The following is a 27628-nucleotide window of genomic DNA, read 5'->3' as shown; positions in this document are numbered from 1 at the left end:
GATACCCCTCCCATGCCTGTAACACCTATTTTCAAAGGAAGAGTGTGTTACACTCCTCTCCTAAAGGAAATGCATTGTTCTGCCTTTCTGGGATTGAGCTGTTCCAGCCCCAGGAGGGCAGAAGCCTGTCTGTGAGGTGGCAACAGCTGGGGATGCAGTGAAATCCTCAGAACACTGGTATGGCAGTACTGGGGGCCATGGTGGAGCCGCCAGAGTGCATGGGATTGTGCAACCAGTACTGGAATCAGTATTGGGGTACAATTCCCAGTTGTCAAACACCTTACATGGCCATATTCGGAGTTGCCATTGTGAAGCTACATATATGTATTGACCCATATGTAGTGCACACTTGTAATGGCGTCCCGGCACTCACACAGTACAGGAAAATGGGCCTGGGCAATGTGGGGGCACTTAGGCTAGTGCAGTGGTGCCCTCACACACAGGTACTTTCCACCCAGCCTTCAGGGTTGGAAGACCTGACATATAGGTGACTTATAAGTAACCTGTTGCAGTGAAAATGGCTGTGAAATTGTGTATGCATGATTTCACACAGGCTGCAATGGCAGTCCTGACGAAGTCTTTGTAGGGTCTGATAGGAAAGTACCATCTTGCTTGGCATGTTACCCCCATTTTCTACATGTATTTCAGTTTGTTTTTGCCTGTCTCACAGGGATCCTGCTACCCAGGACCCCAGTGCTCATAGTTTGTGGCCTGAATGTGTATACCTGCGTAGTGACTAGCTGTGTCACTGAGGTTCTGCTAATCAGAACCTCAGTGCTTATGCTCTCTCTGCCTTTAAATTTGTCACTATAGGCTAGTGACCACTTTTACCAATTTCAATTGGCATACTGGAACACCCTTATAATTCCCTAGTATTTGGTAACTAGGTACCCAGGGTTTTGGGGTTCCAAGAGATCCCTATGGGCTGCAGCATTTCTTTTGCAACCCATAGTGAGCTCAGACAAACCTTTACACAGGACTGCCACTGCAGCATGAGTGAAATAACAAACAAACACGTTATTTCACAGCCATTTTCACTGCACTTAAGTAACTTATAAGTCACCTATATGTCTAACCTTCACTTGCTGAAGGTTAGGTGCAAAGTTACTAAGTGTGAGGGCACCCTTGCACTAGCAAAGGTGCCCCCACATAGTTCAGGGCCATTTTCCCGGACTTTGTGAGTGCGGGGACACCATTACACCCGTGCACTACATATAGGTCAATACCTATATGTAGCTTGACAATGGTAACTCCGAATATGGCTATGTAACATGTCTAAGATCATGGAATTGTCCCCCATGCCAAATCTGGTATTGGGGAGCAAATTCTATGCACCCCCGGGGCTCCACTTTGGACCCTGGGTACTGCCAAACCAGCTCTCTGGGTTTTTCTCTGCAGCTACCACTGCTGACACCCCACAGACAGGGTTCTTCCCTCCTGGGGTCTGGGCAGCCCAGTCCCAGGAAGGCATAACAAAGAATTTCCTCTGAGAGAGGGGGTTACACCCCCTCCCTTTGGAAATAGGTGTTAAAGTCTGGGGAGGGGTATCCTCTCCCAGCCTCTGGAAATGCTTAGAAGGGCACAGATAGTGCCCTCCTTGCATAAGCCAGTCTACACCAGTTTAGGGAACCCCCAGTCCTCCAGTGTGTCCCAGACCTCTGCCATCTTGTTTCTAGAGGTGTGAGAGCACAATGGAGGCCTCTGAGTGGCCAGTGCCCCTAGGTGATGTCAGAGACCCCTCCTGATAGGTGCTTACCTGACTAGGTGGCCAGTCTTCCTCTGAGGGCTATTTAGGGTCTCTCCAGTAGGCTCTTTTCCTCAGATAACGACTCGCAATAATTCACCTGAGTTCCTCTGCACTTCTCTCTTTGACTTCTGCTAAGGATCGACCGCTGACTGCTCCAGGACGCCTGCAAAACTGCAACAAAGTAGCAAGAAGTCTACCAGCGACATTGTAGCGCCTAATCCTGCCGACTTTCTCGACTGTTTGCTGGTGGTGCATGCTCTGGGGGCTGCCTGCCTTCACCCTGCACTGGAAGCCACGAAGAAATCTCCTGTGGGTTGACGGAGTCTTCCCTGTGCTTCAGCAGGCACTAAACCTCAGCTTCACCGGTACTCTGGGACCCCTCTCATCCTGACGAGCGTGGCCCCTGGAACACAGCTGGTGGACCCAAGTGACCCAGACTGTCCAAATTTGGAGGAGGTAAATCCTTGCCTCCCCTCTCCAGACAGTAATCCTGTGCACTGCGTGATCTGCAGCTACAAGGGCTTCTGTGCAACTTTCCAAGAAATCCGGCATGCACAGCCGAGCTTAGGTCCCCAGCACTCTGTCCTGTGATGCTCAGCTCCCTGAGTTGATCTCCGGTGTCATGGGACCTCCTTTTGAAGTGTTGAGACGACTGCTGTGTTCAGACTTCTTGAACCCATGTTCAAGGACTTCTGCGGGTGCATTCTGCTTGTGTGTGGGCTCTCTACGTTGCTGAGGGCCCCCTCTGTCTCCTCTCCCAAGTGGCAACATCCTGGTCCTTCCTGGGCACGGGCAGCACCCTTTTTCTCCAACCACAACTCTTGCAGCTAGCAAGGCTCATTCGCTGTATTTTGCCAAGGAAACAACTCTGCATCCTCTAGAACGCCATGGGACATTTTCTGCAAAAAGGAGAAGTTCCTAGCACCTTTCGTTGTTGTAGAATCTTCAGCTTCTTCTATCCGGAGGTAGCCATTTTGCACCTTTATCCGGGCTTTAGTGGGCTCCTGCCCCCCCCGGACACTTTGGCGACTCTTGGACTTGGTCCCCTTCCTTTGCAGGTCCTAAAGTCCAGGAATCTGTCTTCAGTGCTTTGCAGTCTGTTGTGGTCTTTGCAAAATCCATTATCACGACTTTAGTGTGTTTCTGGGGAAATAGTAGTACTTTACTCCTACTTTCCAGGGTCTTGGGGTGGGTTATCTTGGACACCTTGAGTGTTTTCGGACACTCCCAGTGACCCTCTACACACTACACTAGCCTAGGGGTCCATTTGTGGTTCAAATTCCACTTTTTTAGTGTATGGTTTGTGTTGCCCATAGGCCTATTGCATCCTATTGTATTCTACAGTGTTTGCACTACTTTCAGACGTTTTACTTACCTGATTTGGTTTGTTGTATATATTTTGTGTATTTTACTTACCTCCTAAGGGAGTATATCCTGTGAGATATTTTTGGCATATTGTCACTAAAATAAAGAACCTTTATTTTTAGTAACTCTGAGTATTGTCTTTCTTATGATATAGTACCGATATGATATAAGTGGTATGGTAGGAGCTTTGAATGTCTCCTAGCTCAGCCTTGGCTGCTCTGCTATAGCTACCTCTCTCAGCCTAAGCTGCTAGAACACTACTACTCTACTAATAAGGGATAACTGGACCTGGCACAAGGTGTAAGTACCATTGGTACCCACTACAAGCCAGGCCAGCATCCTACAGGTCTCCTTATGGGTGGCAAAAGAAATGCTGCAACCCATAAGGATTCCCTGGAATCCCAATGCCCTGGGTACCTATGTACCATATACTAGGGACTTATAGGGGTGTCCAGTGTGCCAATTTGGAGTGAAATACTGAGTCAATAGGCTTCTAGTGACAAATTTGGAAAGAGAGAGAGCACTGGAGTTGTGATTAGCAGGACTCCAGTGACAATTTAGAAAACAGTGAAACACACAGATAAGCAGGCCATAAACCATAAGCAGTGGGGACCTGGCTAGCAGGATCTCATTGACACAGTCCAAAACACACTGACATCAGCGAGAAATTGGGGGTAACATGCCAAAAAGATGGTAAATTCCTACAGCTCTTGTGAGTTGTAGTAGAGGTGTGGCCATGCGAGGAAGCACCTTACTTCCATGGCGCTCCATGAGATTGAGGCTTATCTGATGGTGTTTACCTTTCTGGGGTCAACCTGTAGTCCGTCTCTTGATAAGATGTACCCGAGGAACTCAACAGAGATACGATAGAACGCACACTTCTTCTGGTGTAGCATTAGGCCTGCCTCATCAAGTCTCTGGAGCATGGACCTCAGGCGCTGATGGTGTTCTTCTAGTGTCTCTGATTAGATCAGGATGTAGTCACTGAGAGTGATTACACCCACCAGCCCGACAGAGTTTCTCTCATTGCGTTTTGGAATATTTCAGTGGCTGAGGAGACCCCGAAGCTGAGCTGCTTATAGCGGCGAAGCCCCACGTGGGTGGAAAACATGGTGATGTTGCGAATATTGGGGTGTAGCTCCAGCTGGTGGTACCCAGAGTTCAGATCTAACTTGGAGAACCACTGGCTCCCTTGCGGTCTGCAATGATGACAACCATGGTATGGGTGATGGGGCGCTCACGCAGGATGGCCTCGTTAAGTAGTCGCATATCCATACACAGGCGGAAGGCTCCTGGTTGTTTTGGCTTCAGGGTGATTACGAGGATGACACCCAGGGCATCGGGCCCGTGACTTTCTCGATGACCTCCTGTTCTTTGAGAGTCCGGAGTTCTTTTTCCACGAGCGGCCGTAGATAGAACGGCACCTGCCGATGTCTCAAAGCGGTGGGCTTGACCGCTGGGTCGACATGCAGTTGGAACTGTTTTTCTTTTAGCTTGCCCAACCCTCTGAAGAGCCTCGGGAATTCAGCCAGCATGGTCTACGTGTGGGATTCATGTATTTGTCTTGCAAAGAAGACCAGTTCAAGGTCTTCGGCCGTGTGGCAGCCCAGCAAAGTTCACTTTTTGCCATCTGCTACATAGAACCTCGTTCTTGTCGATTGGCGGGTACTGCCGATGTCTACCTCAATTGCCCCTCTCAACAGTACCGGGTCGAGGCCCCCATAAGTGAAGATTTTTGTGCAACACAGCAGGAGGAGAGGCACGGGGCGACAGCTTGGGGTACTGCTTCATGTCCATGACTTCCACTGATATGCCGGTGTTGATGAGTGCCTTTACCGGGGCGCCATTGATGTTCACAAGGCACATGGGCGGTGGCCTCCATTTTCATTCTGGCCGTCCTGCAAATGAGATGATGAATATGTCCTCACACTCTTCATCTCATAGTGCATGCTTCCTAGGCAAGCCTCCGAGGCGAACATGCCAGTGTCTTCAGTGGGTGTCACTTGATGTATCATGGCTCTTCTCGCTGCTTCGGCTCCAGGCCTGGTCTGCCCCTCTCGGCACACCTTGGCAAACCTGATTTTCTGCACTTGTAGCAGGCCTTCCCCTTTGTTGGGCATACGCCTGGTGTTTTGTGGTCTAAGCCACGGTTTCTGCTGCCCCCATTGTCGAGCTTTTGGGGGCAAGGCAGGCGCCAGTTGTGCGGGCACCCTTAGAGAAGATGGATTTGTTCCTGTTTCACCGGGTCAATTTTATCTAACTTTGTGTCTGGGTAGACCGCTCCAGGGCTGCCGACATGTCCTTTGTGTGAGCGAGCCAGGATCAGGATTTTGTCCAGCGAGATGCCAGGCTGGCGCAGAATGAGCTTGCACAGTAGGTTGGAGTGACACACTTGTATCACTTGGGCCCTTACTTCCTTGTGCTGATTGAGCCCTGTGCACGTGCTTGCGTGTTTGCGCAACCACGCGTAAAACATGTCCTCGGACTCTGTGTCGGTCTGCCTCGCCTGTCGTAGATTGAAGCTTTCATAATCAGGGTTGAGCTGGGGTGTCAAAGTATTGATTGAGAGCATCCACGGCTGTGTCAACGTCATGGTCGCTACCAGTGTTGGGCAGAGTCTCTGACAGTTCGTATAGCTCATCGCCCCCGAAATGTAGCATGAGGGATATTTGGACTGCACCATCCATTTCCCCGGTGGCCCGGAAATAGTGTTTCAATCTGGTGAGCAAATGGCACCATCGTGGCGCAGCTGTGGTGGGGTCTGCCAACCGGCTGAAAGAAGGCAATGCCGTGATTGATGTGTGTGCCCCACGCTGGGCGCAGTGCATTAGTGGTCAGCCTGAGGTGGTGTGCTCATCTTTATGCAAGTTGTATGTTGTTTTTTTTTTTTCAACTGTTAACCTTGAAAAATTCCAGGTGTTACACTCTTCCCTTCTCTTCTTATCGTAATCTATTACTATTGTTTTTTCTTTCTTTTTTCTTCAGATTTTGGTCTTACCTGTAAATGTTGCGTGTTGTGTTTTTTCCTCCAATTTACTCTTCTCCTGTGCACTGCGGGGTGGGGCACAAAGCATCTATTCAGGGCTAGGGATGGGAAGAGGCCTCCAATCCCCATAACGGGAACCGTGGGGGGCAGGCTTTGGGGTCCTTGCAGGGAGGGGGGGATGCCGGGCCTCTTCCTGACCTTTCCTGGCATGTGTAAAACACGCTGACACTCCTAGGTGCGATGTACCCCTTTCCGCTTCATTCCCTCATCTGTTCAGCTGGGCAGGGCCTTCCAGTGCATGATGGCACTTGCAAAGCACCGGATTCCAGCCACCATTGCGAGGTGGTCCGGTGGGACAGGCACGCCCCTAGGCCCACAGGATTTGCATGGGCTGCTGCGCACTGGCATGATGCCAGGGAGGTGCTGTGCGCCAGAGGGCCGGGAGGCAGGGATAGAGCTCCACCCTCGTCACCAATGTGGTGTTCCGGGTGCAAGCCACATGGTGTCCCCGGACTCGGTGTCTGCCGCTGAAGGTAAGACACAACACAGAGACCACGAGGGCCGTTGGCTCATTATTTTTATAACTTGCTGTGGCCGAAGCCCAGCCTCTCCAGTGAGAGGCATCAAAGTATGGGAGAGCCATGTGGCTCTCTACATAAAACACAAGACACAGTCCTTCTTGAACTCTCTAGGCACAGGGATGACAAACTCCAGAGAATGACAATCTGGAGCCACCCACATGGCATTGGATGCTACCATTAAGACAATACCTACATCCTTAAATACTATTGGATGAAAATAACATGACGGTGTACATCGATGTCCACACAACTGTAGCTCTGGACTCTTGCATAAGTACATGTTTGTAGATAAGTTGACATTATTACGGGATGTGTTTTGGTGGGAAGAATTCTTCGGGTTTTATTCTGTACGGCGAATTTATTATGCTCATTCCAAATGGAGACTTTGTTGTTTCAGCAATGTATTGTGAATTTTATATCCACGTGTGCGATAATACATAGTCCATGTAAAAATCAATTAAATGTGTTTTTCACAACATAATGTTCATGGACTCATTTAGGCAACCCCTGACTTGCCCCTGCATTGCTGTTGCAACCTATGGCCTCAGAGGTGGCAAAGTCAGCGCCAAAAACACAGGAGAGGCTCCACATTCCTCATTACCTGCCTATTTTTCATTATCCGAATAGTGAATCACATTCTATTATTTACTATTAGTGTAATATAAAATGGTGTACATTAGAGACCTTTGGTGGTAGCTATGGTAAGTAAAAATGGTTTCAAATGTATGATGTATGCATGCTTGCAGTTGAGAGTTTAAGTAAGAAAAAGCATACATATATGTGAGCAAGTAAGTCAGTAAGCATAAGCATGTATTTGAGTGAAAGTGAGTGAGAGGAGAGTCAAGAGACAGGTAATGAGCAAGACAGTGTGAAATTGAGGCGCCGATTTACTATCTTTACTCAATGCAATGCTGCACCAGTGTTGCTGCTCTGCCTTGTGTCAAAAGCGGAGAGAATAAATGCAGCATATCTAATATGATTACACCCTGTCTGTGTCTGGCTTACTATGCTTCAAGGTTTTTTTCACTTTGTATGTGTGCTGTACAATATGGCACACATGTAAAGTTGGAAAATCATGGAGAAATTAAAACATTTCTCCTTGTTACACCTGCATCAAGGAGGCATAAGATTTTGGTGCAAATTCCTGTCTTCCAATATTTATTGATAGAGATTTAAATCAAAACCCATGGGTGGTAGCATGGGAACACCCATGCACCAACCATGGAATGCCCATAATAACGCAGAACAATGCATAGCACAACTTTGTGTTACTTTGGGATACTATCCAAAGAAAATTCTCAATTGTTAATATGTTAGGGTCATGTCTCATGCTCTTCTGACAAAAACCTCAGGGGTCAATTGATGTCTCTTGCTGTGATGTTACATAGGTCTAGCTATCCCAGGCCTTTTGGTGGACTGACACCCACGATTATGTAGCTGCCATAGCAAACCCAAAGGTACATTAGGGAATAAAAGGCATCGAGCAAATTTGCAGACAATGTGCTTCTTTACTTTAAAAAGAGCAATTGATCACTTTCCATAATTTTGCAAGATATGTGCATACTCATCAGCTTTTCATGGAGATGTTTACCCAATGATACTGGGCTAAAAAATGTTTACACTGCTTAGGATTAAGTCTCACGAGAGATTTAGGAGACTTTCTTGGATTGAGTCCATAAACTATTGATAGGATAAAGATTAGGAACTGTAAGCAATGTTTCACTTTATGGCTGTGTGTGGCCACTATCGTTAACATGAATATTTTGTCCCAGATTCTACCCTTTTTCAAACGTTAGTACTGCAGAATAAAATCTTATGTGTTCAATTTGACAAACTCTTCAACTTGTTCCTGTGAACCATTAGGAATGTTCAGTAGATTCAACAAGATGCAGCAAAACATGGATCTTCACAAAACACGTAAAACCATCACTGTAAGTCACTCAGGCCATTGGATATTGCTGATTATGCCGAGTCGTGCTGTGTATCATCGCCGGTTTGAATAACTGAGAGAGGTTTTAGATAATTTGTTCGATGACTGTCCCCTACAGGCTTCCCATTTGCAGTCAGTTTTGCATGAGATTATGATTTACAGGCATGAGTCATTTTGGACCTCTAGAATTTACTTATATAAAAAATAAAATCCTCTGCCTGTGTAGACATCTTTCTTCCTGAAGAGACCGATAGATTATTTGCATTAGGACAGAAACATTTACAGCTTTTCCCAACTAATACTGCTTTTTCAATATTTTCAATGGACTAATTGGGAATAGTTCAGCGCCTGAGCATTCAATCTGTTATTCTCACTCACTTTCTTACTGTGTACTGCGAACCACGCATTAAATTTTCAATATAAATAGCGTGTGTTAAATATACATATGTTGCTGATCTAGTGGTATGTTCTCTCGAGATTACATAGCTATTAGGATCAACCGGTGGGATAACCTTCAAACTGCAAACCTTTCCCGAAAGTGAAAACAGGGAAGCCATTCGTGTCATTATTACACCCCAGACTCCTGCATTCCGTTTATGGATATGGCTCTTATGACATCTAGCTGAACCTGCCTATATATGATCCAAAAAAGCCTCAGATTCTGAGCCAACTTTAAAATTAAGAATATCATCAAAGCTTCGTTAATCCATGGATGTGAGTGAGCCAATAATGAAAAATATACTCAGTCTTATCCATAAGTGGTAAATTATCATTTGCCACAGTTTTGAACCATAAAAGGAAGTTGTAACTGCCTTAGCCTTATAGACGTTATTTCTCAGGAGACAACTAAGCAGCCCAATTTAAAGTATGAATATAATTGGACACTCAGCACCAGGAGTTTCCATTTACAATCATAAATAAATCCGACTTCTGAATAAAGAAAATTCGTGTTGCAAGGAGCAATCTGAATATTATAGTACACCCCACAATATATATTTGCAGTACTGTTATTTCATGATTATGAATGAAAGAAACAGAAATATGTTGGGCTCATATATACTGTTCGAAAGTCAATTACTGGTTAGTGCAGGTAAGTACCTACACCTAGCAATGGGCCACTAACCCCCATTTAGGTCCAGTTAGGTGTCAATAAATTAAACCCACCTCAACCCTTGGTAGCTTGGCAACGAGCGACAAGGCTTAACTTAGGAGACAAGTGTGTAAAGCATTTAAAAATAAAAATAAAGTGAATAAGTAAAACACAAAACACAATAAAATCCAATACCAATTTATAAAAATAGATTATATTTTTATCTTTAAAATGACAAATGATTTTCTGAAGTGCTTCTTGATCCAGGAAAGTGGTCCACAGCACCAGCCAACGGGTCAGAGGATCTGGTTTGCCTCTAGGGGTTGGGACTACAACTCCCACAATGCACCTCTTCAATTTTTGGAGTTGCTCCAAACATCTCTAAACTTCTGGATCTTCTTCCAGAGGTCCTTTTTGGTTCCTTGAAGTGTCCATACCTTGATTCATGGTTCCAAATGCTCTGAGTTGCTCCTTGGGAGTTGGGACTACAATTACCAGAATGCCATGTCAGAATTCTCCAATGACCACTGGATGCTGGTCAGTTGGGCTCTGCTTGCAGGACTTGATGCAGAGGACTCTGGGCAGCTCATTTGTACCTGTAGCAAACAGGGTGTCCCATCTTGAAGAGGTGGAAGACAGGCAAAGTCCTTTTAGTGGTGAAGCCCAAGTGTGCAGCTGGTGCAGTTTTTCAGAGTACAGTGTCCAGGAGCAGGTCAGGGGTCCAGAAGGACAGTCCTTCTTCTTCTTCATTGTCTTGTTCCTTGTAGGGATCTGAGGTGTGGGTGTAGTTCTTCCATACTTATTCTTGCTCCTGGGTGAAAAACAGGGGGGGAGGGGTCCTGGGTATCCAATCCCAGGCAGACAGGCTCCTTCCCCCTTTAATGATCACTTCCTGGGAAGTGTGGCAAAAATCAAGCAACATTCCTCAAAAAACTAACATGGCTGAAAGTGATTTTTGGAGGTTAGAGCTGTCTGAGACCACCCACTGGTATGGCTAAAAATCCAAAACACGCCCCTCTCCTGCCCTCTTCTAATCTAATCAAGAGGGTACCTAATATGCTGGGTTTGCAAGATGTGGGAGAGGTGCTGGGCTGCTCCAAATGTCCTTCCCTGCCTTTGAAGACCATTTTGGCTGCCCTTCCCGCTTCCCCATCTGCTGAGGCAGATCTCCTCCCCCAGGCACATCCTTTGTGTTCTGGCCAGGCCACTTCACATCTCATCAAGGCAGCCTGGGGCTGGCTAATCAGAGAAGGGCACTACAGAGCTGAAGTTGGCAACATTTAGGTAGAGTTTTAAAACTCTTTACCTGAACTAGTTATATTAAATCCAACAATTGTAAGTTGTGGGATTTATTATAACAATTAATTTGATACCAAACTCAATGTATCTGACACTTAAAGGGGCTTTGTTAATTAAAATAAAGTAAAGTAAAGTCTCCCCATTTTAGCCTATGGAGCCCATTCACTATAGTGAGGGGAAAAAGATTGACTATTTTACCTCACCAGGGCTTACAAACCATTTTTAGAAGATCCCTGCTTATAGTTACAAGGCACCCAACTCTAGGGGCACACAGAGAACACCTTAGGGGTGATTTATATGTACAAGTTAGGTAGTTTAAGGCTTTGGAAATACTTTTAATTCCAAAGTCGAATTTGCATATAACTTTAGTTATAAATCAGCCAGTAAGGCAGGCCTGCTTTTAAAATGACACTGGGCACCTCAGCAGTGCACCTATGGGTGAACCACCTATGCTGGGGTCCCTAAACCTACATACCCTACCACATACTAGGGACTTCTAGCTAGGTTGACATAGCCAATTATAATTAGCCATAATTTGCATACTCATTTTACACAGAGCACAGGACCTGGGACTGGTTAGCAGTACCCAGGCCACCATCAGAGTCAGGAAAACACCAGCAAAAAGTTAAAAAAAGGGCGCAAAAAGTTAGGTGGCCTCTGCAATCACCCCTGTTTTCTCACATATACTCTTTGCAGAAGTAGAGGACTGTCACACATAGGATTTATTAGGCTATTTCAATGTTAGAGTACAGCTGATATCCTAACATTGACTGTCGACCTCAGACCTGCTGGAAACCCTCTCCTGGTATGAGGCAGACTGTGCTTTGGTGGATTGTTTCTGGAGTACTTGAGTACCCATTCTTTACTCTTTGTACAAACTGCGTCTTCAGATAAGTTTTGCTCACTTTTGTGCTCTGGATATTGATACGTGAAATGGTTCTATTTACCCTGCAATGTTCCTGTTATCTGGGAACACTAATCTATATTTGTGATTCTGAAAGGGGTTGTCCTGAAAAAAAAGTTTGCTTCTTTTCCTGAAGTATTTTGAATGATATTGAACACTAATAGGTCAACCAATTGGTTCTTGGCAGAACTAAATGCTGGAAGGGCCTTGCACACCTCTTAGAGAGCTCCATGTCCCTGCTGTGGCCGGTAGGCCACTCCTTTTATTTTCCAATTTCTCCTTTTACCTTGTTTGCCCTTTTCCTATTTAGTATTTTTATTTTCGAGAGCACCTGACAACTCCTCAGGCAGTGCTAGGATGCCACTCATTTGCCACTCACTGTATATGCAGTGCACTGTATACCATGCTGCCACTATTTCTAAGGCGATTGGACAACTCAAAGTTGTAGTATGCATAATCTAGCATTATTTTCTCATTTCAGGCTGGCTTTTTGATTGCCATCAAACATGACAGCTGTCTCAGAACAACATAAATACATTATCCATACTGTCCTACTAATATGGTTGCCATTTTCTGAAAGAATGTGCTCACTCTGCTCTGTTGCTTCTAAATCTGCCTATGTACTTTTACAGTTCTCTTTGTGGTGTTAGGATAGTTGGTTACATGCCAAAGTGTAAATCGTTTAGGTCTCCTCCTCAGGGAACATTTCCGTCTGCTCTGGTGGATAATGTTGATGCCAGCTGTGTACAGAGCACAGGAGGACTAGATGAGAGCACAACATCTTTCAACCATTTACGGTCCCAGCTCTACTCAGAAAAAATCCGCTACCTGTTGCCAATGGTCAAACATCCGTGAACGTTCTCAATACAGCGTGTCAGGGTCCACACACAAACACAAAAGGAACAAGGAATGAAAGGGAAGGAAGAAACAGTTGACAAGGTCTAAAGTGCATGCAGTAACTTTGTCCAAAGATACTAACATTACAGGTAAGGTAATTTTCCTATCCTCTTTTCGAAATGTCAGTGCATGAAAATCTTTAAAGATATAAAGTACATAAAGTAACTTGTCACATAATGCCAACATGCTGTTAAGGCAATATTACATCTCCCTCCTTTCAAATAATTCAATGTATAACAGATTTTTTATCTTAATGGGCATGCCAACATTACGAGCTGATCTCCTTCCAATTTCATTCTGAGAGTCAGTAATTTGTTTGAGTCAATATCCCTGAAAAACACCGCTTTTCGTTTGAATCAATGAGGTTGCAATTTGATCATAGGAGGTCTGCCTTGCATCAATTCATACAGCGTTATACTAGTCACACTATGGAAATTTGTACGGTATGGCCATAGGTGAGTTTTCAATGCATTTCTCACCAATATTTTGCTGTTCAATGCCAGCTGAAAAGTTTCCTTAAAACGGCGGCTAGCATGTTCGAATTGTCCATTGCTTTGGGGATGATATAATGACTATCTGCAATGGTTAATACCTAAAGATATTAAAAAAATCAGACATTGTTCTAGGTACAAACTGTGGCCCATTGTCACTCACAACAGATTTGGGGTACCCCTTCCAAGAGAATACCTCTTAAGAAGTCTACCACATTTTTTAGTTGTAGGACAATCCATGAATTTTAGATCAATATATGTGCTATAAAAGTCAATCAAGATGATCACGTGACACATTTTTTGAGGTGATCTATTCATTGGCCTTTATCTTCTGCTGAGTTCCATCAGGTGAATTTATGGTTGTTGGGGAAGGGGGGGAGAGTGCATCACCATGGATTTATAGCTCATCTTCAAAAGTCAGTTTGGGCCTGATTTAGAGTTTGGTGGATGGGTCACTCCATCACAAACATGGCAGATATTGCAATGTCCATAGGATATAATGGGATTATAATACAGCAGATGGGATGTTCATGATGAAGTAACCCCATCGACCAAACTCTAAATCAGGCCCTTTGTATTTTATCTCCCAGTATGGTCCTACATTTCCATCTAACTGTTTTCACTTGGCCAACCCTTGACAATAATATCAGAAACAATTGAGAATCCACCACATCATCATCCATGTCACTTGCATCGTCCTTGATCATATTCTTCATGAATGGCATCCAGGACAAAACATCAGCAGCAATGTTATCAGGAAAATATTCAGCGTCAATGAAATACTCAAGTAATTTGAGAGCAAGATTAGTGATACAGGGTGATACCTTATCTGAATTGTATTTACTTAGCACACTCATAAGTAGGTTATGGTCTGTTCTAATGAGAAGGGGTCTCCTCTACAGGAAACTTTCAAATTTTGTGACACATGCTTGCAATTCTCACTCAATTACTGAGCATTTGGTTTCAGGTCATTTTAATTTGCGCAATGCAAATGCTATGAGAAAATTACTGACATGTGTCCTTGCTTAGAACTGCTCCAAGGCCAACTTGGCTGGTGGCATCCATTGTCACTACTGAATGAATTGATTCATCAAACGACTGCGGTGGTAGGGCATTATGAAGTTCTTTCTTAAGAGTGTGCATGCTTTTCTTACTTTTAATATCCTAAATGAACTCAGATCTCCATTATAAGAATTATTTTTTAATGATATTTTGAACAGAACTTGCATGAACTCAGAAAGAACCTTAGTTCAACCATGGTTGAAGGCTGTGGTGAGTTTATCATAGCAGATATCGATCTTGGTCCAGGTTGCACCCCACCACCACTGATAGGTCCTAAATATTTCACCTTGTCCTTGAAGAATTTATACTTCTTATTTTTCAAGGTTAGGTCACCTGTCTGTATTTTTGAAAACCTCCCTAAAAACTTTCTGATGGCTATCTAGGATGTCTGAGTGTATTGTGCTGGAAGGCCTTGAGGTTAGCTAAACCACCAAATAGTTAATTCATCATCTTTTCGATTACATCAAATGTTTAGTTGAGTTCATAAGGCATATTACAAAACCTGAAATAATCCTTTGGCATGGTAAAGGAGATGACGTTATGCAAGTCCTTGTGTAGCATTATCTGATTATAGGTGGCCATGAAATCAAGTATGGAAAACACTTCAGAACTATTCAGTGCTGCCATCATTTCATACATACGGAGTAAAGGTTGGCTCTCCACAACAACTTGGTGATTGAGTTGGCTTAAATCCATGCAGAGTCTAATCTTTCTGTTCCACTTTTTGGCAATTAAAATTAGAGACAACCATGAAGAAGCTGACATGGACTCGAGGACTCCTTCTTTCAATCATTTGTTCAGCAATTTGTTGTTCCTTGTATGCTGGATAGACATACTGCATACCCTTTGTTTGATGGGTGCGGTTTTCTCTGGTGCTCAAACAGCTGCCTTAATGGGACCTATGTGACTATTGTTCTCGCCTCGGTGCCTAATCTAATTAATGGGTCCCACTCTGTAACTCTGGGCAATAGCTTGTTTAATCTCCACAACAGCCCTGACAGCGCTTGGATGCCTGGCTTCACCCTGGGGTTGCCCAGGAGTGGGTGCCTCACAGGGAAAAGCCAGGAGGGGTTCCACAGCGGTATGCGTATAGCGCCTTAAGACCCTAACAGGTGAGTAGTGCGCTATAAAAGTGCAAAGTTTACAGTTTACAGTTTTTTTACATTTAATGACATGTTGAAAACCCTTCAACTCTCCCAATTTCTCAGTGAAAACGGACTCAGATTCTTCTAATACCTAATCAGGATGTGTGTCAGCAACAATGAAAATATAGGGAGATTTGCATGGGTTTATCATTCTATGGAGATTTTACTGTTCAAAAGATCCAAGGATATTTACTCCATGGTTAAAAACATATGCCTTGGTTATAGTGGTTATGTCTTTAAAACTCAATGTTGCAACAAAATCACCTTCGAGGTGGATCGTGTCCATCATATGGCCCTGTGTCATCTTGTTTGGTTGCAATGTTTCTTCACAGGTAACTTGTTATACATTTACTTAGAAATGATTGTGGTGCGTGAACCCTTGTCAATCAATATCTCTACACTTTGCCGGGTGACTTCTACATTGCACCTTATCTGGTCTTTCTCATCAGTTTTATCCAAAATAGGGACCATTAATACAAGATCACCAAGTTGCTCTTTGATTTTAGCATATGCAATATTCTCTTTGTGAGGATATTGGACGGTCACTTGCTTGACACACCTTTGCAAAATGATCCTTCCTGCCACATATACAGCATTCTCTACCCAATGCTGGAAAATTTCTATAGGAGCCCATGTGAGTGCTTGATCCACAATGATAACATTCACCTTTAGCAGATTCCTTCAGTTTAAGTGTCTGTGGATTAGCTCTCCCTTTGGTCTGATAACCAAGATCTGAATCTGTTTGTAAAGTGTGAGAGCTCAGAAGGAATGTTTCTCTTCTCATTCCATTCTTGGCAAGAATAAATTGTAAATCTTTGATGATATTTTCTGTGGACTCATTTATAAAAGAAAGACGTTTATACCCTCACAATCAGGATTTATAATAAAAACATAAATTATCATCTAGTGATTTCCAAGTATATGTCAAATACTTTGCCAGCAATGTGCTCCATTAAGTCCCATGTCCTTGCTGTATAAACTCATGAGCATTAAATATTTCACACGTATTTAGTACTGGCTAAATACGGCCACAAAATCTGCCTGATCACTCAGTGTGTTACAAAATATTTTAGTTCCATTGTGCAGCCTGTTATCCTATCAATTTTCTGACAGTGTTCATTATGCTGGCATAAGAAAAGAAAAAACATTGCACCGGAAGTAGCTGTGTTTGACAAGACCAGACTTGTTGACTTTTTTCGAATTGCTGTGTAGATACTGCTTCGATTTTACAGTCTTACTAGTTCTTAGTGAGAACCAGAACCACACACTAAAGAAAATAGCAAAAAACTGTCTCACCATTCTGAAGATAATTCACTTGAACAATGTTAAAAATGGTAACCAAATCAAGGAAGACCTAGTTTGAAGATTACTCTTGGGAGGATCAGGCAGGCCAGGGTCCTTATATAGAACAGGCCAAGGTTTGATTCACGAGGTCTCTTCATGCATGTTATTATGGAGTGTGCTGCATTGTTACTGTTTTTACTACTGTTGCGTATTCTACCGGTACACTACCTTACTTAAATTCACTTTTCAACAGCTCTCCAACATCCTACCTCAGCCAAGCTTGAGCTATGGAAAACTGTAAAAATAGTGAAAAGACAGTAGTTGAATTTATGGTTCCCCTTGGAACATGGATATATCAGTGAGTTTTGCCCACCTGCGTAGAGAAGATATAATGAAACACTTTTTTAAAGGCATTAGTGTTAGACTGCTGTTTCTTCTAAGAATACAATTATGTTACCAACTCAGAACAAAATCAATCACATCATCTACCCGCAGGCAAATTGTGGGTTTTGTTACTGAAATATACCTGTTAAATAATGGAGTCGAATTTTGGCATCTATTTTAGATAAGGGCTAGCAGCTTTAAATGCAGCTTCCCAGTGAGCCGCAACAATATCATTTCTTGTTCATCTCAGAAACATCCAGCTCGCACTTACTCTTGTGTTGTTTCTTTCAGCTTTCAGTTCTGAAATCTCCTCTTCCTTTTCAAGCAGCTGTTCCCTGCATGCATTCAGTTCCTTTGTCAGCGCAGCAAATTCCTGCAAAACGAAAATGAATACAACCATTATTTATCATCGAATAAAAACCTATTCTGACAAAGGTATGAGCGTTTTCATATAACCACCTTGTTTACAGTTTCTGTGTGTACTTCTGGCAATGTCACCCTCAATAATATGCACTTTAAAACTGTCAAGCAAGCTAATGGGTTTTAAAGCTGATGTTCAATAGTAGTGAAGAGAGGTTCCCTGTGCATCCATTGTGAAAACAGGACAAAACACTTCAGCTAAAGAGAGGAAAGTTCGGTACTCAACACGCACTAAGGATTTGCTGGGGAAATATAAACTTTGTCGAAGAAATGAACCAAGCTCATCCACTGGCCTCCACTCTTGTTTGAGGTATTGCTCTCCCTGTAGCAACTCTCTCAGCACTGTGAAAGGTATGTGGGTTCCAAGCAGTCCTCAATGTCCTCTCCCCAGCTACTGAAGCACAACTGCCAGCATCACTGTATCTGTTTCTCTAGGAACAGTCCCGGGCTATGTAAGCTCTGGTGCGACGGAGACATGGGACCTAATTTAGAGCTGGCCGTTATTGGAATATTGGCCAACTTTTGACAGATCTCCCTTCAGCCCAGTTATTGGCCTCCCCAGCTCAAATAGAAATGTTCCAAGTATTGTGACGATCAAGCCTAAGCTGTCTCACCTTCTGAAAATGTCTCTCTTGGTGTACATTCTCTGGCTAACAGTCTTGAAAGACCTGCCACACTTGGAGAAGGCATTTCAGGGTGGTGTGGGACAGGCTAAAATTAAAACATGCACCACACACACTGGAAAATAAATTGCAGTGAGCCATTGACATTGATATTTTATCTTCTAAAAACACCCACTTTGAGGGTTTGTCTTTTGGAAGACAATAAATGGTGACTAGTCTGTCATGCTGCCATGGCTCAGCAGTCTAACAAGCATTGCAGTGGTTGAAACTGCTTTTGTCATGTAATGTAGCACTTTTTGTGAACAAAGCCCATTGACCCGACAGCCTGTACCAGATTTGGTGGGGGGGCTGCAGTGCCTCCTCCACCTTGTTAATTGGTGGCAATGCCACCAACGTCTCAGCGAGGTTCATGATGTGGAATTCAAAAGATCATAACGTCGGCATCTACCATACGCATCCCTATGCCTTCTAAACAATGCCATCATTTTCTGGGTGAGGCAGGAGTCATAATGCTATACCAAAGACTGCCCAAAACGTCCCATATCAATGAAGAATGGAATAGTCAGAATAGAGGGCACAGGTGGGTGAAGGCGATTGACACTGTTCAGACATTTAGCAAATGTCATATTTTATTACTTGCAATATCAACTTCATAATTTATGCACGTGACTCTACAGGTGTCCTCAAATTTATATTCTGCATTTTCACGTACACAAATGCCCTGTTGAACATTGAGGAACGGTTTTCAGTGTAATGATGTTAAATGGTCCTCACAGTCTACATATGCTTAATTGTGCAACCCCCATATAATTTTAATGAACATCATCGCAGTATTTTTCAGCTGTCGTGAACCAATTAAACACTGCATGCGTGTACCATGCTTGTAGCAACAGATGATTCACTGTTATCTTCTTAAAGCAAGCACAGTGTGGGTCATATGATGCTCTGTGTGAAGGTAACTGTTAGGAATGGCATAATTTTTGTTGTGGTCCTTCATCATTTTTTTTCCTGTCGGATTTTACTGGCTCTAGACCTCTATGCATTTTATCACTGGTGAACAGTAGTAAAGCCCCCGCACTTCTCCCTAAAAATGGTGCTGTGCATTGAACTACTAGTGTATCTATTTGCCATCTCTATATTTTCATTGTAAGTGATCTATGGCATAGGTTAAATGCCATTTGTGGGCTGCTGTGTTTACTTACACCACCCATATGCATCACAATAAACCATAATGCCAGATGCAGCATTGAACTCTGGCACTGCAGTCATTAGTGGCAAGGAAAATCTCCTTGGTCATGTAGATAAAACTATTTTAACATATTAATGCCGGAAGTATACCTTGTAGGCAAGGTGTGTAATATATATATAGATAGATAGATAGATAGATAGATAGATAGATAGATAGATAGATAGATAGATAGATATAAGTGTATATCTATCTATCTATCTATCATATATATATAAGCGTGCCTTCACAGTGAATGAAAATCTGTTTGTGTTTATAGCTCTGTGGTTTAAATCGATTTCACTGCCTAGGGTCAACTATATATTCCATGATACAGGTCTAGGTGATTCAAATATTTATTTTGTATCTCCAACTGGGAAAAACTTAACAAAGTCTTTCAAACCTATGTTGAGTAGACAATTAGCTTTGTAAAAATGTACTACAGTCTGCCCTATCCAGACCTTGTTTAAAACCAGTTATTGACACTCATCACACCTCCAGACCTAGAATACTATTATTTGTCTGTGAGAGTTAATGACCCTGGTTCAGAAGACAATGGCCTCAGTCAGAGCCCAGAACAGAGAGGTAAGTGTTAACTGCTGACCACTATGCGAGTATTAGCTATATGGAAGTAGACATGAAGAACTGGCAGAACAACGGGCAGCCTTGCACTATCTCTATTGACATTTATATATATATCAAGGAGGATTTCTCTATTCACTGGAAGGGCCTCCCAGCCAGCCAGGCTCCAGTCACAGTGGGGAGAAAACCAATTCAGAGCCTGTCAGAAAGAGAACTAATTGAAATAGGTGATTGGCTTAAGGCAGGCCTGCCTTGCGGCAGAAGGTTCTACCATAATAAAACAGTGGCTCGTGGGTAATTTTGTATTAAGATAAAGAGGAAGTGCTACTCAAGGAAGTGAGGCACTACAGTAAAATACTTAGGATTGGGTGACATTTTTCCAGACATGGGATAGTGTACTTGAAAAATATGGCATCTCAACCACCACCTCCTCGGCAAATTCCTGGACCAGGGAACACTTCTCTTGAAGATGACCCTAATGGATGAAGGCTCTTGACGCCTGTTGGAGGTGACACGTTCTGGTTGTCTGAGGCGAGGCCCTGGTGAGGCAGATCTTACCACTCCCTTCAGGTGCGGGTGATTACACTCACTGTATAATCTGTGCTCACCCCTGTGTAGCTTGGCACAGAGCAATCTGCCTTATCACAGAAGCAATGTGTAAAGCATTGGCACAGCATGTCCACACAATAAGTACACTGAGCATCACAAACGAGACTTCACACAAGGTGTTTGTAAATAAAATGTGTATTCAACACACACATGAATTAACATTACATGAACATCATATAAGTCTGGGCATAAATCACATTCAGATCGATAACTAGTAGTATGAGGCCCAACAGTGTTATTACGACATCAGCAGTATGTGCGCGTGAAAAAAAAGAATACTTTCTCCCCCCACCCACATGCAGTACTACCATGTTGTCAACCCGAGACCCACCCCAGCTATCACCCCAATTTAATATAAAATAGTCGTAGGATTCATCCCGGTTCCCAAAGATAGCAGCAATGCATACATACAAGAAACTATAGCACTTTTGAAATAGCGCTGCTGCCTAGGCTGCACCAGTGAATGTCAATGCCAATCGCTATCATAAACAACGTGCACGGCAACGCTGCCATGTGGTGAAATCAAGCCCTGACACCCGCTTCCACACTCTCACTCCGCATGGCTACGCGCTGCCATGGATACATGTTCTTGCACACACTTGCTTCCAGCACCCTAATGTGGTGCTCTGATAGCAGCATCCATCCAGGTCACTGGTTTCAGGCCCCTATTATCCACAAAGAACCTTAGTTTGGGTGTGGTGTTCGCTGGGGTGGGTTTTTGGTACCAGAACCACGGGAATGGACCATGGGCTGCTAGAGAGTTTGGTGCTCCCCATCTCTAGCTTCTTAGACACTTCTGCCTGGATGCTAAACCTCACCTTATCCAACAACCTATAACATTTGCTCTTGACAGGGAGCTTGTGGGCTGTGACCACTTCATGGATACACAGATGGGTAGTTCCTGGGATAAGGAAGAACAGCAAGGGGGACAGCTCCAACACACTGTGGCAGTCCCTCTGCTGGTCGGGGGTTAGGGTGGGGGACAGGATCGCTCCTTCCACTGACCCATCCTGCGAGTGGTTCACTTTCCTCCTCTACATCCATCACCATTAACATGGTGACCTCATATCTCTCAAAGTGTAGTTTGAGGCGAATGATGTGTAGTACACTGAGGGGATGCCTCAGGCTTGAGATCCCCCAGATAGGTGGTCTCTCCTTTCCTCTTGATCACCTCATGGGGCTCGATCCATGGGCTCTGGAGGGCCCCAGGCTCCACAGCCTCCATTACCCACATTTTCTTCCCAGGTTTCAACTCCACAGGAGTGGTGTTCTTATCATACCACCCTTTTAAGACATCCGGACCAGCTTCTAAGTTGTGGGAGGCTTGCTTCCACAACTTGGCCATATGGCTCCGGAAGGCCAGCATGTAGCTCACTACATCTGTGTGAGTTCTCTTGGGAGACTACTTCCAGCCTTCCTTGACCAAACTCAGAGGTCCCCTAACCGAGTGCTGGAATAGCAGCTCAAAGGGCTGAAACCCACTCCTTTCTGAGGGACCTTCCAGTAGGCAAACATCACGCATGGCAAGAAGACATCCTACTTTTTCCTCTGGCCCTCTGTACTTCTCCACAAGACTGTTGGTTTGAGGGTGGTACAGGGTGGAAAACATATATGGACTTCTCATTCCATCCATATGGCTTGCATGTAAGCCAACATGAAGTGTGTGCCCCTGTCAGACAACACCTCCTTGGAGAACCCCACTTAGGTAAAAATCCCTATCAGTGCCTTTGCCACTGCCGGTGAAGTCATAGTCCTCAGAGAAATTGTATCTGGGTACCAAGTGGCATGACCCACCAGAACCAGGATGAACCTTTCCCGAAAACCATCTGAGGTGCGATAGGCTCCACTACATTGTTGCCCCACCTTAAAAGGTGGTGTCAATGACAGGTACGGGTTGAAGAGGAGCTTTAAGCTTAAGCTCCACCTTGCCACTAGCTGACAGGTCACATAGATCCTGCAGAATGCATGTGAGAAAACCATGAGTCTGGGCCAATAAAAGTGAGGAGCAAGCAGCGCAAAGGCCTTGTCCCAGACCAGCTGCCCTGCCAGGGGGATGCCATGGGCAAATTCCAGCAGGAAAGCCCGATAACACTGGGGGACCACTAGGGCCCTTTCGGCCCCCTGGCCAGGAACCTTAGGCTCACTGTATAGAAGAGTATCCTCCCAGTACAGGTGATGAGTCCCGAACTAATCACCGGCTGCTTGGGTTTTAGCTTGCCACCTCAGGCCTTTGAGGGTGGTGCATTCTCTCTGTGCCCTACAGAACTCCTTCCTGGTGGGGCTTCCTCTTACTTGCCACTCCGCAGTCTAAGGCAGGGCACCAGGAGGAGTAATGTCCTTGTCAGTTGATCCTGGTGCCAGTTCCCGTCAATCTCACCAGAGGTACATTCCGAGGCGGGTTTCCTTAGTCCTCATCCTCTCCCCCACTTAGCAGAGAGCTGGGCCATTGTTCCAGACTTCAGCCCCTTCTGGCTCCTGTCTTGGGTAGCCATGGGTCGTGTGGTAGCATAGATCCAGTCGGGTAACCTAACATATCTAAAAGAGCCCGGAGATCCACTTCTTTACATATAGTGTGCTCCAGGTGATTATCCAACGGATAGGCCACTAGGATGGTGGGGTTTACAGTGACATTCAACAGGCCTGAACCACCCCCCCCCACACTCAAATAGCACCTGAGCCACCAGGAAATGGCCCTCTGTGTTGTCAGCCACCACCACTTGGTCAGTGCCTTGGGGGGATGACCTGCTCTGAGGAGAACGGCTGACTCTACCATAGTCAGGCTGGCCCCTGTATTCCTCAGAGTCTTTACCCTCTGTCTATATTTGGCTGTAGTAGCTGGCACTTGGATTCTGAGCACCATATCGGTGTCACCCAGGGACACTAGGGTAACATCACTAACCCCCCTCACTACCAGGGACTCCCCTATCACTATGCTATGTTTGCCACCCCTGGAGCCTTCCCTCCAATGGGGGAGCACTGACTTTGGACACATAAGATCTCCTTTCTAGTGTCCGTACCTGTCACACTTGTAGCGCCTCAAGGTCCTTTGGGACAGACCTTTGTCTGGGGAATTTTTTTGGGGTGGGGACCAGAGTGGGGATTTGGGCCAGGCTCTTTTACTGGGAAATGGTTTGGGGGGCTGCTAGAAGACTCCTTTTTGTCATCCCCTTCCTTCTTTTAGTGGGGACCATGTCCCCCTTTGGTAGTCCCCCCAGTAATCTTTTTGAAAACAAAGGTACTGGCCCAGAGGTTTGCTTTCTCAGCACGCTTCTGGCAGTCCATCAGCTTGCTGTTTACCAGGTGTTGGCACAGATCGGTAAAGCAGGACTTGAGGATATGCCCCCTCAAGATTAAGGTATTCAATCCCTCATAATCATTTACCTCACCTCCCAACCCTGCAGTGCCTTACTCACACAGTCTATGAAATTCACCCTATTTTGGGTAGCCAGTCTGTGGCTAGCCCTAAACCTCTTGTGGTATTTTTCCATGGTGAGCCGAAATGTGCTGACCAACACGGCCATCATGGCAGGGTAGTTAATCTGGTCCCCTACATCTAAGATAAGGACAGTGTCCCTCCCCACATGGGGCATGTATCACCATAATCTCCCCAGTTCTCCTCAGGGACCCAGTGTACCTTTCACAGCCTCCTCATAGGCTGCCAACCATCTGTCAATGTCATGTCCCACCTGGTAATCTTGCACCATATCCTTTGGAATTTGACCTCTACTCTCACTGTAAACCACTGCAGGGATGCTACCACCATCACCGTTGTTGGACCCTATTTTCAGGGCCCTCTGAGGCTAAGCTCATGGTCCATCTTTTTTGCTTCAGAGGTTAGCCTCTTTTCAACTAGACCTTGCTCTTTGCCCAATCTGGGAGGGACCTGCTCTCTTTCTATGTTGGCAAGGGCCTGCTCCTTGGCAGCATTGGCAAGCTCCAATTTTAACTTCTTTTCTTCCTTCCTGTCCTCCAGCTTTTCTGGGGACAAGCTCCTTAAGGATACAGTGCTGCCTGTTCTAGAGGGTCCTCCCGGATCTGATAAAAGAGGGTCACCCTCCTCCATAAGTTGTCCATCAGGGCTCCTCTGGCCCTGTTTGGGATCTTTCCCATGCTCCCATTTTTCCCCATCATCGACTTCCCCCTCGGTTAGGGCTCTGTCCAAGCCCTAAAGGCTTTCAACAACTCCGCCTTATTGGCTCTTCCCTTGCAAGCAACCCCTTTGCCTGGCAGACCTCCTTGAGCGGTGTCACCGCATAGGTGTCCAGGTCAGCCAGCTCAAATTTTACCGTTGGTAGGCCATCAGACATGTTTCCAGATTAGGGGAAGTCAAAATCAAGATCTAGGAGGTACAATAGGTCGCCCCTCCCCAGCTACCTCGCTGCCCCTTTTGGGGACACATCAAGACAAAGGAACACTTATACGAAAATGAAGTTGTGGGGCACAGTTAGTTACCATGTCACACTGTGCAAATGCAAGTCCTATCCACCTGCTTGACCACCTAAAGTTGAAGGAGGCACGTTGTGGTTGGCTAAGGCGAGGCCATAGCCAGGCACAATCTACCATTCCCATCAGGGATGGGTGATTACACTCAATGGTTAACCTGCACTCACCACTGGGTAGCTTTGCAAAGATCAGACTTATCACAGAGTGAATGTGTAAAGCTTTGGCACAGCACGGCCACGCAATAAGTACACTGAACGTCACAAGGAGACTTCACACAAGATGTATGTAGCTAAAATTTGTATCCAGCACATGCATGAATTAACACCACATGAACATCGTGTAACTATGGGCATAAATCACATTCTGAATGACCACTAGTACATGGCCCAACAGTGTTACTATGACATCAGCAGTATGTACACGTTACAAAAACTACATTTTGTATCCCCACACCCACATGTGGTACTACCACATTGGCAGCCCCAGACCCACCCGATCCATCACCCCAATTCAATATAAAATATTTGTAGGATGCATTCCGGTTCCCGACAACTGCAGCATACATACAGCGAACTATAGCACTTTTGAAATAGCCCTGCAGCCTAGGCTACCTCAGAAAATGCCAAAGCCAACCTCTATTGTAAATAACATGCATGGCAATGCTGCCATGTAGTGAAATCAAGCCTAAACACCCGCTCCCACACTCTCACTCTGTGCCACTGGTATCAGTCACCCTAGCATAATGCACTCACACACACTCGCTTCCAGCACCCTAATGCGGTGCTCTGACAGCAGGCAGGTGAGGTGTAAATGAGCTTGCAGACCCCTTCTTGGACTCAAACCTTCCTCCACTCTCCAACCAATTCCTGCTCTCTCAGAGTTAGAACTGGAGCACCCTTTCTCCAGATTGTGGTCCACTCGTGGCTGGTGGGTACACTTCATCAGGATAAGGGGGCAAAGGTACAGGGGAATAATGAGAGAATGGCTTATCAGGCAACAGTTGGCAAATGGAGGTTTGGTCCACAATCAGGAAGTTCACTCAGGGGTCTCTACACTGGCCTTCTGGCATGGGCCCGGGTCTGCAAAGCACAGGGGGAGAGTCACCTTGGGGCATGCTGTTCACAGTTGCGCCCAACCAAGTCAGGCACTTCACTTCACAGATAGTTACCAATCCGGCATAAACACAAGATATGGTGCACGATGACCTGAGTCACACCAGGCACTTTGCAATGTACATGCAAAGTGCTCAATGCCGGGCCTCCCTGGGATGAGGCCCAACATCTGGTGTGCGATGACTTGAGTCACACCGGACAATCCTGCTTGAACTCAACAAGTTACAAATGCAGTGCCTCCCTGGAATGAGGCACAAAGTCTGGTACTGAATGACTTGAGCCGCACCAGACAATCCTGCTTGCACACAAAAGGTTAACACTGCAGCTCCTCCCATGAAGACAACGCCACACCTAGTGCACAATGACTTGAGTTGCTGAAGGCGCTTCTGAACACACAATCAGTTTCCATTCCTTACCTCCCTGGAATGAGGCACAACATCTGGTGTGTGATGACTTGAGCCACACCAGATCAATCCGGTCACACACAGAGACTCCAGTTCAGAGGTACCGGATGAGCTAGAGTGGCACTGCTCTGGGTGTGCACCCACCTCCAAGCGTCTCAACCAGTGACATGGACACCACATGCAATGAGTATGCAGTCGGGTGTCGCATGAGAGGAATGAGTCACACTCAACAACTGCAGGCCACGTGGAGTCCCACAACCAGTAAACCGTTCACTACCAACCAAACACTCATGCATGATGTGTCCTCATGACAAAGAGCCACACTCCATGAATGTGGGCAGTACTTTGCAGGCTCTGCACTAGACAAATTGGGTCTCCAGGCACTATTCTTAGTTCTGCGCTCATACCGCTGCTACCTGCTGGACTCCAGTAGACAAGGTAGATGTGTATGAGGGCATTGTTCTCCAGATGACACGGTAGAAGGTGTAGGTCCCTCGAAGGAGGTCTTTGATGTCCTTGAGAGCTCCACACAGAACAGGGGTCAAGCCAACAAGCCCTTGGAGAGCACACTTCAAAGTGTCACACTGCATCAAGCAGTGTGCCCAGGCCAGCCTCAATGCATGAAGGGTACGCGATCCCTTCCCGAACAGTAAATACTCCTGTGCACAACCGATTCCTCAGGCAGTGTGCACCATTCCTGCAAGTATACCTCTAAATTGCTGAAGTGTGGGGAGGGTTCAACTGGACCCCTTTTGAACCACAGATGTGTCCTCTAAATTTCGGCCCTGTCTGCCATTGAGCCATGGAATGCAGATCTTTATCTTTAGAGGTGCCATGATCTGGCTCGGAGAGGCCAAGTGTCAAAACTTCTCCCTCTAATCTATCCAGCCAGGCTCTCAAAATGGCAAATATCTGGCATTCCATTTGCCTAAGTTCTATAGCTGTCACTGGGGAATGCACAGATGTGATTTCTCCCAAACCCCAGTGGAATAAAGCTTGAATTAAAAAGATAGACAAAAGAGATTTTAGAACATGGAAATGCCCT

At 45.2% G+C, this 27628-nt stretch overlaps 1 protein-coding gene across 6 annotated transcripts in view; it reads right to left on the bottom strand.

Moving 5' to 3' along the window:
* Positions 1-27628, bottom strand: part of PPFIA2 (PTPRF interacting protein alpha 2) — a 1804029-nt gene that overhangs the window by 928947 nt on the left and 847454 nt on the right. For all 6 annotated transcript variants that reach the window (XM_069228760.1, XM_069228762.1, XM_069228763.1 and 3 more), the window contains one exon: positions 17437-17538. In XM_069228760.1, coding sequence (XP_069084861.1) covers positions 17437-17538 — 102 coding nt within the window. The remainder of the gene's footprint in view (positions 1-17436; positions 17539-27628) is intronic.

Source organism: Pleurodeles waltl, chromosome 4_1, assembly GCF_031143425.1.
Source record: "Pleurodeles waltl isolate 20211129_DDA chromosome 4_1, aPleWal1.hap1.20221129, whole genome shotgun sequence".
Lineage (NCBI taxonomy): Eukaryota > Metazoa > Chordata > Amphibia > Caudata > Salamandridae > Pleurodeles > Pleurodeles waltl.
The sequence above is the reverse complement of the archived record's forward strand: the minus strand, read 5'-3'. Positions and strand labels throughout refer to the sequence as shown.